Source organism: Mus caroli, unplaced genomic scaffold, assembly GCF_978045245.1.
Source record: "Mus caroli unplaced genomic scaffold, Mus_caroli_1 scaffold_7, whole genome shotgun sequence".
Taxonomy (NCBI): Eukaryota; Metazoa; Chordata; class Mammalia; order Rodentia; family Muridae; genus Mus; species Mus caroli.
Genome location: NW_028227262.1, coordinates 106,309,081 through 106,323,313, shown reverse-complemented (window position 1 = coordinate 106,323,313; position 14,233 = coordinate 106,309,081). Strand labels below are relative to the sequence as shown.

General features: G+C 38.8%; 2 protein-coding genes across 2 annotated transcripts; both read left to right on the top strand.

Moving 5' to 3' along the window:
* Positions 1–702: 702 nt before the first annotated feature.
* On the top strand, positions 703–1,635 carry LOC110296198 (olfactory receptor 2A2-like). The gene has a single exon (XM_021164786.2). It carries the CDS (start codon positions 703–705, stop codon positions 1,633–1,635), a length of 933 nt encoding a protein of 310 aa, XP_021020445.1.
* A 6,627-nt stretch (positions 1,636–8,262) lies between these two features.
* Positions 8,263–9,195, top strand: LOC110296197 (olfactory receptor 2A7). The gene has a single exon (XM_021164785.2). The coding sequence runs from the start codon at positions 8,263–8,265 to the stop codon at positions 9,193–9,195; it is 933 nt and encodes a 310-aa protein (XP_021020444.1).
* Positions 9,196–14,233: the final 5,038 nt, after the last annotated feature.

Genomic DNA, 14,233 nt, shown 5'->3' with positions numbered 1-14,233 from the left:
TATATTTTCAACTCCAGGGACATCCTACTAAAACTCTCCTATTTACTGTTCAAAATGTCAATGTTTAGAAAAACACATAAAGGCCAAGGACATATATAAATTACAAAGATACTAAGGAGAGATTATATTAAATATAATGTGAAAGATTAGACTAGGTCCAGTGTGCGTAGAGATAGTAGAGAAAACAAAGATGTAGGCACTGAATTTTCTTGATTTTTATAGTTATAATTATAGAATTATAAAATTTCTATATTTACAAATTCAAATGGTTCAAAATATTAAGTGTGTAGAGACAGAGTATATGATAAAAAAGACATCACTGTATGGTGAATCTGAGTGAAGGTACATGAGATTCTTTGCATAATTCTAAATATACCTTTTTTTTTTTTTTTTTGGGCTACCTTGGAACTCACTCTGTAGACCAGGCTAGCCTCAAACTCAGAAATCCTCCTGCCTCTGCCTCCCGAGTGCTGGGATTAAAGGTGTGTGCCACCACTGCCTGGCAAATATACTTTTTAACTATTTGAATGTGCTTTTTATAATAAAGTTTCAGAATCACAATGGCTGCCAGGAAGTGTGAAATAAGAGGAAGCACTGAACTGACTCTGCACTTGTTTTACAATGAGTAAATTCAGTTTTCATTTACTGTTCAGCTCTGGACTTTCAGTCTCACATCACCACTACACCAGCTCTCATATAGGAATGGGAGCCAACCAGACATGGGTCACAGACTTCATCCTCGTGGGACTCCAGCTCAGCGCAGGTATAGAAATGTTCCTTTTCTGGATCTTCTCCCTGCTGTATATCTTCAGCCTGCTCGCAAATGGAATAATCTTAGCACTCATCTGTCTGGACCCCAGGCTGCACACACCCATGTACTTCTTCCTCTCTCATCTGGCCATTCTTGACATATCCTATGCTTCCAACAATGTCCCCAAGATGTTGTCCAACCTTATAAACCAGAAAAGAACCATCTCATTTGTCCCATGCATCACACAGACATTCTTGTATTTGGCCTTTGCCGCTTCAGAGTGCTTGATTTTGGCAGCCATGTCCTATGACAGGTTTGTGGCCATCTGCCACCCCCTACACTACACTGTCATCATGAGTTGGAAAGTATGTGTGGCCCTGGCTGTCACATGTTGGTCATGTGGATTTAGCCTCTCTGTGGCACACACAATTCTCCTGCTACGGTTGCCCTTTTGTGGGCCCCAGGAAATAAATCACCTCTTCTGTGAAATCCTGGCTGTTCTCAAGCTGGCATGTGCTGATACTTTGATCAACCAAATCGTCATCCTAGCTGCATGTGTTTTCGTCTTAGTTGGGCCCCTTTGCTCAATGCTTGTATCTTACACGCACATCCTCTGGACAATCCTGAAAATGCAGTCAAAGGAGGGTCGCAGGAAGGCCTTTTCCACCTGTTCCTCCCATCTCTGTGTGGTGGGGCTCTTCTTTGGTATAGCCATGTTGGTTTATATGGTCCCTGATTCTGATCAGCGAGAGGAGCAGGAGAAAATTTTGTCATTGTTCCACAGTCTCTTTAACCCAATGTTGAATCCCCTCATCTATAGTCTGAGGAACACCCAGGTGAAGGAAGCCTTCCACAGAGCACTGCAGAAGAAGAGATCTGTGTGAGGGGCACAGAGAATGTGAGTTAGGTAGGGCCATGCTACTGAAACATGTGGTTAACTAAAGCAAAAGTCAGGGAAATTTCCCAACTAGAAGTATGATTTTATTTATTTATTGTTGTTTGGTTGTTTTCTTATTTTTGAGATAGATTATCACTATGTGGCTCTGGGTATCCTGGAACTTACTATATAGATTAGGCTGGACTTGTATTCACAGAAGTACGCCTGCCTCTATCTCCCAAGTCCTGGAGTTTAAGACTTGTTCTACTGTGCCTTGTTGGAATTCTTGTTTTAAAATATTGTAATTGCTCAAATTCTAGCTCTGGAAATGGGTCCAAATAACAGGGAAATTATGTATTTATAATGGACTCTATGAATCCAATTTCTAGATTGAATTCCAATGTTGAGAGCCACTTTTATTTACAGACTGGGAGAGAATGAAACACTATTCCTCACTCAAATTTGCATTAATTATTCACATTTTTCTCCAATCATTAATTTTTAAGTAAAGCTAATTAAACACCAGAGAAAACAGAAGAAATAAAATGTTATAGGCTAGAACATATATAAATAAAATCAAAAATTGAAAAATGATATAACTAATGGTAACTAATGGTTTTATTTTTTTTAATCAACAAAATTACCAAATATTAGCTTGATTGACCAGCAGCAAGTCTACAGAAGAGATAGGGATGAAGTGCTGGGGTGGTGGCTCAGTCACGAAGAACATTTGCTGCATAAGGACCAAGGTTTGGATCTCAACACAAATATAAGAGAAGCTGGGTGTGGCTGTACACACTTTTGTACCCCAAGGATCGAGGGGTCAGAAACAGAAGGATTGCTAAGGTTTGATGACTGACAGTGAAACTTCTGTTTCAATAAGGGACCCTGTCTCAGGGGAATAGAGCAGAAAGTGTTAAAATAGGGTACCTAGTACTCACATCTCTAGCCACTCCACACATTCACACACAAGCTTATACACAAGCAAACACAAGTGAAAAACCACCAAATAACACTAAAATTACCACTGTAAAGAAACATTTCCAATTTAGCAAATATGTAAAGAACTGTGAGACAATTCTGTGAACACACTGTAGAGAAATTTTTCTATAAATACTGAATTTACCAATGTATTAAATGATCCAAAATAGATTGATAGCATATAAAAATAAACTAATAAATTTAAATCTTACCAGATATAGCTATAGACCACATCACTAGTTTGGCAAACTACAGAAGAGTTTTAAAGGAAGAACTAATATTATTTCTTCATAGAAGTTTTTAAATAGAAGGAAAGAGAACATTTACCAAGTCCTTCTATGAGGTCAGTGTCATTAATAAAAACGACATCACAGGAAATACAAATTATAGGCCATTTTATCCTTCTGTATATAAGTACACAGTCTCAACCAAAACCAGAAACCAGAACCTGAAAACAGAAAGCATCAAATACTATAACCAAGTGAGATTTATTGCAGGGGTGCAGTAGTTTGAACATACAAAACTCAATCAATGTACTGCGAAATGTTAAATAAATAAAGGAAAGATATAATCTCTCCTTACCTGTATTAAAAGTAAGTGATAAGTTGATCACTTTCTCATAAGAAACACACATTCAACAAGCTCAGAACACAAGGCAAATTCTTTAATCTGAAAAGGGTTACATGGAAACACCATAGTTAAAATAATAACTGTTAAAGACCAGATTATTTCCTTTCAATTTAAAGGGAACGAATTTGAGAGTATTATCCTACATTTCTTTTATTCATCACATGAAAAGGAAGACAATTAAATGATAATACATTAAGATTCAATCTACTACACTTACAATGTCAGTCATTAAAAATATCATTGGCAACAAATGATGGCAAAGATGTGGACACAGGAAGCTCCTATACCCTGCTAATAGAAATAGAAACCAGTCCAGATACTGTGGAAGTCAATGAGGAAGTTTCTCAAAAATCTAACAACTTCGACATCCCATCTACAGCTCAGCATTCATCTGTACCACCCTTTCTTACCCTCAAGGCTCAGGGAAAATTTCAGAAGAGGGACATGAAGAATATAAGAGATGAATAATAGAGGTATGCTGTGAAATGCTGAAATATCATCACTATGCACATGAGCACACAAAAGCTATGGTTACCTGTACAGGATCACACAACTTAAAAATCCCAGCACATGATTTTATAAAGCTAGGACAGAGTCAGAAAATCATAAAAGAGCTGTGAGCAGAAGAGTAACAATAGATCCCATAATTTAACAGGATCACTACAGATCCTAAGCTGAGTTAAACTAAAGAGGCTCTTGCAAAAACACAGATGATAAAAGAAGGTGGCAGAGACAAGGGTAGCAATAATAAGGACTAGATGAAGTCACATTCTGGATCATTTGAAAAATAGAGCCAACACAGAATGATGATGAGTTAGGTAGGTGTAAACTAGTCTAGCAACTACAGATATAAAGAAGAGAAGAAGGAAGATTCTGATTCTGATTCTGATCAGCAGAAAAGAGCTACGACACTACGTTCTACTCAAAGCAGTTTATTCAGGAACCTTTCAAGATGCATGCATGAATCTCTCTCTAGGAATAGTCTCTTGTGTGTGTATATCTTGTGTGTGTATCTCTCCACCCCCAATCGCAATCCCTTATATAACCTCTCAACCATGCCCCATCAGCCCAGTCCACGTAACAGCAGTCCATTGGCCAGAACCATCACTCCTCATTTGGTCCGATCTTGCACCATGGTGCACCTGCGCAGTTCTCACGATGGTCGTGGCTTATTTTCAGGTGTATGAGGAAGTCAGGTGCAAGTCATAAGACTTGGCTGCAGTCCCGGGCACCATCTTGGAACTGCTGCCACACCTGCTCCCCACAGGAGGAGATGGAGAAGGAGGAAGAAGAGGAGGAGGAGGAGGAGGGTATCTATGTAAAAGATTCCAGCATATCACAGACATAGTTGTGCATCAGTGTTTATTACAGCATTGTTCATGACACCTAAGTGATAGAACCAAATAGAGTCTCCAATAACATAAACATGAACAAGAAAAGAGTGTGTATGTAAGAAAAGGAAATCATTTTCAAACAGAAAGAAGAATACAGTTGCTGTTTGTAAGGAAATGCATGCAACTGGAGATAGTTGTATTAAGGGAGTTTGGCCAGTCTCAGAAAGACAAAAGTCATGTGTTTTCTTTCATTTGTGATTCTTGGATTTTCTTTGGTCATATAAAACCATGAATGTGTCTATAAAATGGCATTAGAAGTGAATACAGGGGAATAAAATGAGTGGAAATAAAGGAGGCAAGAGGGAGAGGGGAGGAAGGGTAAAAAGTGAGAGGAAGGAAAGAAACAGAGCAGCTTGGGGATAGGTTTATTACATAAAGTAGACCTATAAAAATTATGTTAAATAGATAAATACATAAAACAAAGAAACTGTCAGCATAAAGATGCAAAGGTATCCCAAGACCCCACCTTTACCTATAGAGACATTAACACTTGATAGCTGCTAAGGATCTGAGACTCATTTTCTGCCCATGTACCAGAGCGTGATGATCTCATGACATGCTCATATGAACAACACTAACTGAACTAAGTGTATGAATAAATAAATAAAGTAAATAATAGAGACATGAAAGTGGGACAGAGATGTGATGGAAGGACCTGAGGTGAGCTGATGGGATAGTAGAAGGTGTGTATATAAGAAATATCGTATATATATATGAAATTGTAAAAGACTAAGAAATATTATTTTTAAAAACGTATATAAGAAATAGAATATTGACCTTAAGACTTTCTGGATGTATTCACTGTTTTATAAGTAAGTGTAAAAGAGGCACATGCACTAAAAGATGATGTTTTATTAATTTAAACCCACAGATACAGATATAATCTGACCCTGCTATACTACTCCTGAATATTTATGCAAAGACTCCAAGTCAACATATCACAGACATAATCACACATTAATGTTTATTGCAGTACTGTTCACAGTAATAGATAAGTTGGGAACAAATGTGGTGTCCAACAACAGATGGATCTACAAGTCCGAGGGCCTCTACATCCCTACTTACACATCTCCAGATCTGTGCTTAGGGATGAAAGGTTGGGTTCCTAAATACCATCCAATAATTTAGACCTTTTCATTTAAGTTCATTTTCCTACTGCCTTGCAATTAGCTAGGAACTCAGACTAAAGAGTTTATGGCTGAAGGGACTAATTTAAGATTTTATCCACAGCCGATAACCAGGAATAATCTCTTCGTTTGCCAGTGTACATCTTAGAAGCAAGAAGACTGAAAGGAAATGAAAATTCACAAAACTACAACAATCTGTATATTGATGTAGCTATGGTCTCAGGCATGACTTTGTATAAGCATGTCCTATTATTTATGAAAATACAAATATTCTTCCGTAGCATCTGAAGGTCTTATATATACAGCTTCATCAGGCACAAAAATAGAAAGAGTAAGTCTCTGTGGGCTAGAATTACAGTGGGTGGATTCTTCCTGTCTCTAAAGGAACCATATTTTTTTCACACACTACATAAAGCTCTCATGACAATTGAAAAGGTGACCTGTGGAGGTAATAAATTCATACAGCTTTCTCTTCTAAAAAGTAACTTGAAGAGCCATAGACCTTCTTGATCAGTTTGAAACGAGCGGCAAGGCTTCCAACCTCATCACAGAATCACAAAAATGTTTACATTTTCTGAATGAAGGTTTACTAGGGTGGGTCCTTCTACAGCAGCCTTCTCTAGACACCCAGGCTTCCTCAATTGTTTGGTAAGTTCTGATAATCTATGATGTAATTTCCATTGTATGTTTGCCTTTATTGTCACAAAATTACACTTGTCCTTAGTGTACAAATTCTGCCCTTTGGCAGTTACAATAAGAAAAATTGAGTAAGACATACAAATGTCTATTGGCACATTATATGTTAGTACAGAACTGCAAGCAATGTATTACTGTTTATTTTTGGCTCTTAGAGTGTTTTTTAATGAAAAATAGACTTGTGTTCTAAATGAATTTCTAAAAAGCATTATGAACAAATTAAGTTTTTTAGTGGGCTCAGAATGACATTTATAAAGACTTGTCATGTAAGTATACAAATGTGTGTTTATTTTGTATAAACTTACTATGATACCAAATAGAGTATGAGCAATGGGGAGGTAATAGTTTAATTATTTATACCTCTACATTAAGAATAAAGTTATACAAATAGTGGGGAATCAATAAAGACCTGTATATGCTTTTATTTTCACCTGTCTGAGCTACTTACCTCTCTGATAGTATTAAGAGAGGTCAAAGATAAATTAGATGTTTTGATTAATGAGATCTTTCAATCATAGAATATTGTGCCTAATTAATTGGAGGATTATTACTCATTCCTATACATCCAGGTAAGTGAAATTCACATAAAATAATAGGATGAAATGCATGCAGCAGAGCAGGGGGAAGTGTGTTTGTGTTCACATTTTTTACTGTGGAGTTAAAAAGATAAAGAGACGATGTGGTTCCATTAGGCAGTGGCAAACTTTTCTGTAGCATTTCACACAGAAAATGAGCCACTTCAAGCCACCTGCAGAGATGGCACCTAAAACTGTGTTCAGAGTATCTGTCAATATTGAGAGCCAAAAGGCAAGGGTACTAATTCTGTTGTCATGCCTGAAAAACAGCACAGTACAAACCAAAGTGCTCATCGAAATGTTAATTGTGAAGCACTAAGTGACAAAAAGGGTTTTCGCAGAAGCTAAGCCTTTACACTTAAATAGAAAGTACTCGGTGAGGTTTTTATTGTAGAATGGGAAATGTCTGTGGGAATGAATGATGGGGAATGAGGCTGTTTTACATAATTAACCTTGGAATATTCCACCTGACTGACCCCTTTCCATTCAATACTGAAAGCAATGCAGTTGTGAAATGCAGGCCCATCATTTTTTCTAAGTAAAAATAATTAGGGACTAAATAACTGAATAATGTAATCCAAAATATGTAGATTTATTTGAAAATTATAGTGTAACCTGTAGAATCAAACAAAATGTTGACTAACATTAAAATGGGTATACTTGTTATGAAATTTTAGACTCATCAAAAATGTTAAAATTGTTAAGCAGCATATCCAATGGGCCTCTCTTTCCAGTGATGGCCGACTAGGCCATCTTTTGATACATATGCAGCTGGAGTCAAGAGCTCCGGGGTACTGGTTAGTTCATAATGTTGCACCTACAGGGTTGCAGATCTCTTTAGCTCCTTGGATACTTTCTCTAGCTCCTCTATTGGAAATGTAAATGAGGAAAATACCTAATAAAAAGTAAAAAAAAAAAATTGTTAAGCAGCAAGATGACTCATGGATGTAAGTTAGCATCACAGAATGCTATGAGGCGAAAACCAACTCCACAAATTTCTTCATCTATGTGTAATGCACCCACACAAAAACACCATGTACACTTATACAATAGTAATAATTTAAAATATATGTGCATGTATCAAAATAAATCTTTAACACTCCATTTAAACCAAAAATTCCATTCTGTGTCTTTATTTTGCTAACATACAAAGGATATGAAGTTAATACAAATTCATACTTAAGTCTACTCTTAAGCCAGTCATGAATTCAGTTTCCTCTGTCATAGGGATATGGGAAACAATATGACATTAATCACAGAGTTCATCCTCCTGGGATTTCCTCTCAGCCCAAGGATGCAGATGTTCCTCTTTGCCCTCTTCTCCCTGTTCTATGCCTTCACCCTGCTGGGGAATGGAACCATCGTGGGGCTCATCTGCCTGGACTCCAGACTCCACACTCCCATGTACTTCTTCCTGTCTCATCTGGCCATCGTTGACATTGCCTATGCCTGCAACACAGTGCCCCAGATGCTAGTGAACCTTTTAGATCCAGTGAAGCCCATTTCCTATGCTGGTTGCATGACACAGACTTTTCTCTTTTTGACATTTGCTATCACAGAATGCCTTCTCCTAGTGGTGATGTCCTATGACCGGTATGTCGCAATCTGTCACCCACTCCGATACTCTGCCATCATGAGCTGGAGGGTTTGCAGCACCATGGCAGTGACTTCCTGGATTATTGGTGTTCTGCTGTCCTTGATCCACCTGGTGTTACTTTTACCTTTACCCTTCTGTGTGTCTCAGAAAGTGAACCACTTTTTCTGTGAAATTACAGCTATCCTCAAACTTGCCTGTGCAGACACACACCTCAATGAGACGATGGTCCTGGCTGGGGCAGTGTCTGTCCTTGTGGGACCATTCTCCTCAATTGTGGTCTCGTATGCATGTATCCTTGGTGCTATCCTGAAGATCCAGTCAGAAGAGGGTCAAAGGAAAGCCTTTTCCACCTGCTCCTCCCACCTCTGTGTGGTCGGATTGTTTTATGGTACCGCCATTGTCATGTACGTTGGACCCAGACACGGGAGCCCAAAGGAGCAAAAGAAATATCTTTTGCTGTTTCACAGTCTTTTTAACCCTATGCTCAACCCCTTGATCTATAGTCTCAGGAATTCTGACGTGAAGAATACTTTGAAAAGAGTGCTGAGGACACAGAGAGCTTTGTGACAAGTTTATAGCATCATGTTTTAACTGTGACAGAGAGGGTTCTAACCATCCAGAGCATATGCATTACCTTTACTTAGCATTGAATACATCCATTAGATGACTGACTCAGAAGCTGTGGGAGGAATTCTAGAAATCTACAATTTCAAGTGCTGAAAATAATAGAATGTGGTATATTAGTTCAAACCAAAATTTCGTGGACACAGTTTCAGAAGAGTTCCTTTCAGAGACCCTACAAGTCATGATGCTAACTGGTCCAACAGTAAGCCTTCCAGAAGACTTTAAAATGCCTTTTGTTATGGAAAATTGTGAATGACTTCATGTTATGTTTCTCTTTAAGGTTCAAATCTCTATTAGTTTAGTGAAAGCTATAAAATTCTTGTGGTTGAAAGGGAGAATTCTATTGCATTTTTTTCAGGCCGTGGTTTTAGCCAAAACTGATTGTTGTGCCATGTTTTTCAGACACTTACAATTTATGGAGCAGGAAAGCTTGTGGCTATTTCTGAAAATCCATTCTAGGACAAATAAATCTCTGTTCTCTCTCTCTCTCTCTCTCTCTCTCTCTCTCGCTCGCTCGCTCTCTCCCCCTCTCCCCCCTCTCTCCTTCTCTTCCTCCCTCCCTCCCTGTAGAGGATATAAGTTTGAGCATAGTAGCTCACATCAGTACATATCAGAATCTATTTGGTTATGGAAAATAGGGTCACTGGTTGTTTCTATTGTTTAACATGAACCTTTGGTGAAAATCATCCCAAGCATCTCTTGGTTTATGGTCCAGAATAAACATTGTGGAATGAGCTTATTCAGTTTTAAAATCTTCCAAACATGTGTATGTGTGTGACAAAACAAACTCTGTGTGTGTGTGTGTGTGTGTGTGTGTGTGTGTGTGTATTTCATGACATACACATCCATACTTAGTTTCTTAACATCATCGGAGGATTTAATCTTATACCTTCAGATAACTTTTCAGTGACCAAACAGTGTTGGCTATGGAACAATGTCCTAAAATAACTGCCTCCACAAATGTGCTATTTTGTTAAATGCTTCCTCTTAAATGTGAATTGCTTTATTTCCACAGTTTGCAGATGTCCTGAAACACAACATAAAGCACCAAGATTTTCCCTTAACCACTGCTGTTATTTGTCATTGTTGTGTATGCTTGCAGTCACAGGAGTGAGTAGAATGGGAACATGGACTGTAATACACTAAAAGCTGGATAATTATGACAAATTTCCCCATGAGGTTATGCTATAAGAAGCAGTTTGTACATTCCATGATTGTCTGACATAATAACACTGTGACATCTCTGTGTCCAGTAAAAGTAGCAAAGTAGACTATGAGTAATATAACAGTGTCTTAAGTACAAGTCTTCCATAGATAAACCATACTTTTTCAGGGCAAAAGAGACTTTTCCTTCCTCCTTTGAGGGCCTGAAGTCAGAATCTCTTCACTTCACAGAAAATCATCTCTATGGAGGTTTGTGCCCTAGAAGAAAGTCCCCAAAGTCATGTCCCATGAAAAACATTTATCCCTTCTCGGACTCCTCAGTCCTACCCATGCCTTCCTTCAAGCTCCCACAGTACCTCCCCACCATGATATGTAACTTAGGACTTATTTTCCCACTTCTGCTACAACCCAAGGAATCCAGGCTCCCCCAAGGAGAAGCTAAACTGCACGGTGGATTCTAGGAACTCAGAGATTGCTCCTGTCTCCTGACAGCTTTACCAGAACCATCTGGAGACTGGGAACAGTGCAATTCTGGGAATCTTGAGGACAGATAATGCCAAGTATATGAGAACTGTAATGAGAGCTGCCATCTCATGGGTGTGCTGAATGGCTGTGTATGTTTCCTAATGTGTGTCCTGCTGGGGGTGAGAATACAGATAGAAAAACACAACTGTTTGTCTCTGCTTCCTAGCAAAGGTAGGTATGCATGAGTCTCATGACCCTATGCCTCCTGTGATCCCTCAAGAGCTGTTAAATAGAGTGAGCCCCCGGAGAATAAAACCTCCTTTCCTGAGGTTTCTGCTATATTTCAGAAAGGCACAGCAGTGAGGGTTCTGTGACCATATAGAACCTCTGAGGAGATAGGGCTCATGCAAGCTCCCCTCTGATTCCCTTTCTGAGATCCCTGAGTCCTTCCCTGAACTTACTCTCCCTTTAATTCCTCCCAGACAAGTTGTTGCATCTAGCCTTTACTCAACTGTCACTCACTGGCATAAACACTTTATAGGTGTATATGAAATATATAAAATAATTTTCTTAATAAAAATTATAGTAGGACACCTTATGGAATGATGCTCTCCTCCCATGTAATTAATACATTTCAGTTATTTTTAAATGTTCATCCAATTCTTGTCAGCATTGTCAAAACACATGCTGTGTTTATACATTTGCTGCAATGGAATATAAATCCGAATGATTACTAAGTGTGTGTGTGTGTGTGTGTGTGTGTGTGTGTTATACTAACCTTCCATTGAGCATAGCTTTATAGACATACCTAGAATGTACTCAATAAATAAATATATCTTCTGTAGAACTGAAAATGAATCTCTGTAGGTATGGATGGAAAGAGAATGGGAAGACACTGTGTGTCTAAGGTATCACAACAAAGAGGGAGAAGGGTGAGATACACAACAACTACACCTAAATTTTCTTTTCAGAACAATTTTATAGCTAATGTTTGTATCATAAGTTTCCTTTCCCTCTTAAATTATGTATCATAATTTTTCTTTCCCTCTCCAATTGTATTCTTACAGTACTTGGTACCTAAGAGGCACTCAATGGATAATCAATTATTACCAGCCTCCAAGGAATTATGGAATGGATTGTAATTAGTGAGGCTGGTTTTCTAGTTCTTACTCACCCAGGATAATCTCAGCTCCTAGAAAAACACTTGCTGCATCAATTGTTGCTCCTTAGGATAATTTGTCAAAGTCTATGTTTACAACTATGCAAGCAAGAAATCTAATTAATTTTTTATTCTTCCTTATTACTTACAAATGAAAAGACTTCTTTTGAGCTGAACAACTGGCAAACAATGTTGGACTGTTTTATGAATTCTGCTTTACCCATACCTAATGCTGTAGGGAATAGACTGATAGTTCATTAAACTTAGAGGTTTAATTGTTTTATTAGTTAAGATTGCTTTTTGACAACATTTTATGTGTATATAGTGCATTCTGATTATTATCTCCTCCCATTCTCTCCTAGCTGCAGGCCCAGAGAGCCAAGGTTCTGAGAGGACCATGTCTGGAGTAAGAGTGGGACCCAGGCATGTCCATAACCCACAAATCTCATCCTGAGATCGGCAGGAGTAGGATTGCTCTCTCCTCCGCCCTGTGCCTGCATGCCCCTGTGCACATAGCCCTGTGCCTCCCACCTTTGCCTCAGCAGAGGAGCTGGTAGTCAGGTTAAGTGTCCTTTCCCTTTATAAGGTCATGCCCAGCAGCACCTGCAAATCCTTCTCATAGAAATGAGGCATCCACAGCACCCTGGCCTCTGCCAGTGATGTATATTCACCCCCAAAGGTTGCCTTTGTTAGCCCCTATAAACTGAACCAGTTCTCTGAAGCCCTGAGTGTGTGTTTTCATCTCACATTCACCACTAAGACCTTCCTGCATCTATCTATGCCTGGCTAAGCTTCCCTCCCTCAACTCCAGCCCGGTGCTGCAACTAGCCTGACTACCCCAAGGGAGAAGCAGCCACGGGTGATACTATACTCCTCTTGCTTCTGTTGAATTCTTTCCCCTCCCTATCCCAGGTTACTTGCTGTCTTTGATTTTGTTCTGTGGCAAATTTAATTTAAGCAGGACCATTTTGTGAACACTGGATTGTAACTAACCATGGGAACCTGGTGAGTTTGCCAGCAGATACACAGCTGAAGGCAATGCCTCTCCATCTCTCTGAATCTATCAACAGCTTTGAGCGGCAGGGACCTCTGAGCTCCCCAATCCATGCCTGACTGCTAACAATCCCTGCAGATTAGAAGAAAATGAATGTTTGGTTCTCTTTTATTTTCACACAGCTATGAAAAGAAAATGATAAAAAGGGAAGTCTATACTCGATTCAGGTGGCAAACACTGTGAAGTGCCAAACACTCTGATGTGCCATACATTCTGTGAAGCCTTGCACTGTTCTTATCAGATTTTAATGGTCTTACTTTAATACAGGTCACAGGAGTGAAGTATTTCAAAAATTCTAGGACTTACTTCCTGCTGGAAGTTCAACACAAGTATAATAGACTTCATTTTAAATGAAACCAATCTCAAAACACAGTAGTCATTTGTATTCCTTCACTGACTTCACATCTAACAACTTGTCAGGGATTTGAAACAAATAGCACCACACGGATGCTTTATCAAAGCTGAAAACAGAGTGGCAGGGCTGAAAAGAGGCTCAGGCATCTGACATTTTCAATTCCAAAGTTGACTGTCCAGAATTTTGTGTATTTAAGAAAAACAATTAGAGTTCAGATAGCTCAGCTGGTAAAGGTGCCTGCCTGCCATCAGCCTGGCCATTTGCATTTGATCCCTGAGACCAACAATATGAAATGAGAGACAAACAACTACAAACTATTCTTTGATGTCTACATGTATGCAGTGGCACACACACATATGCACACTAGTTAATTAATTAAATAAATTTTATTAAATAAAAAAGTGACGCAGGGACTAGAGCGATGGCTCAGTGGTTGAAAGCACTGACTATTCTTCCAGAGGATCTGGGTTCAAGTCCCAGCAACCACATGGTCTGTAACTCCAGGATGTAAGATCCTCACATGGTGACAAAACATCAATGCACATAAAATAAAAATAAATAAATGTAATTTTTTATTACTTATTTTTACAGTCCAGTCATTACCCTCTCTCCCGGTCCACCTTCCCACAGTTCCTCATCCCATTCCTCCTCCTCCGTGTCTCCAAGAGAATACACCGCCTCTCCCCCGCCCAGCCTCCCCACCCCCTAGGGCCTCAAGTAATAATTTTTTAAAAAATCACTTTAGCAACCATCCAAAAATTATTATATCCTTACACAAAACCAG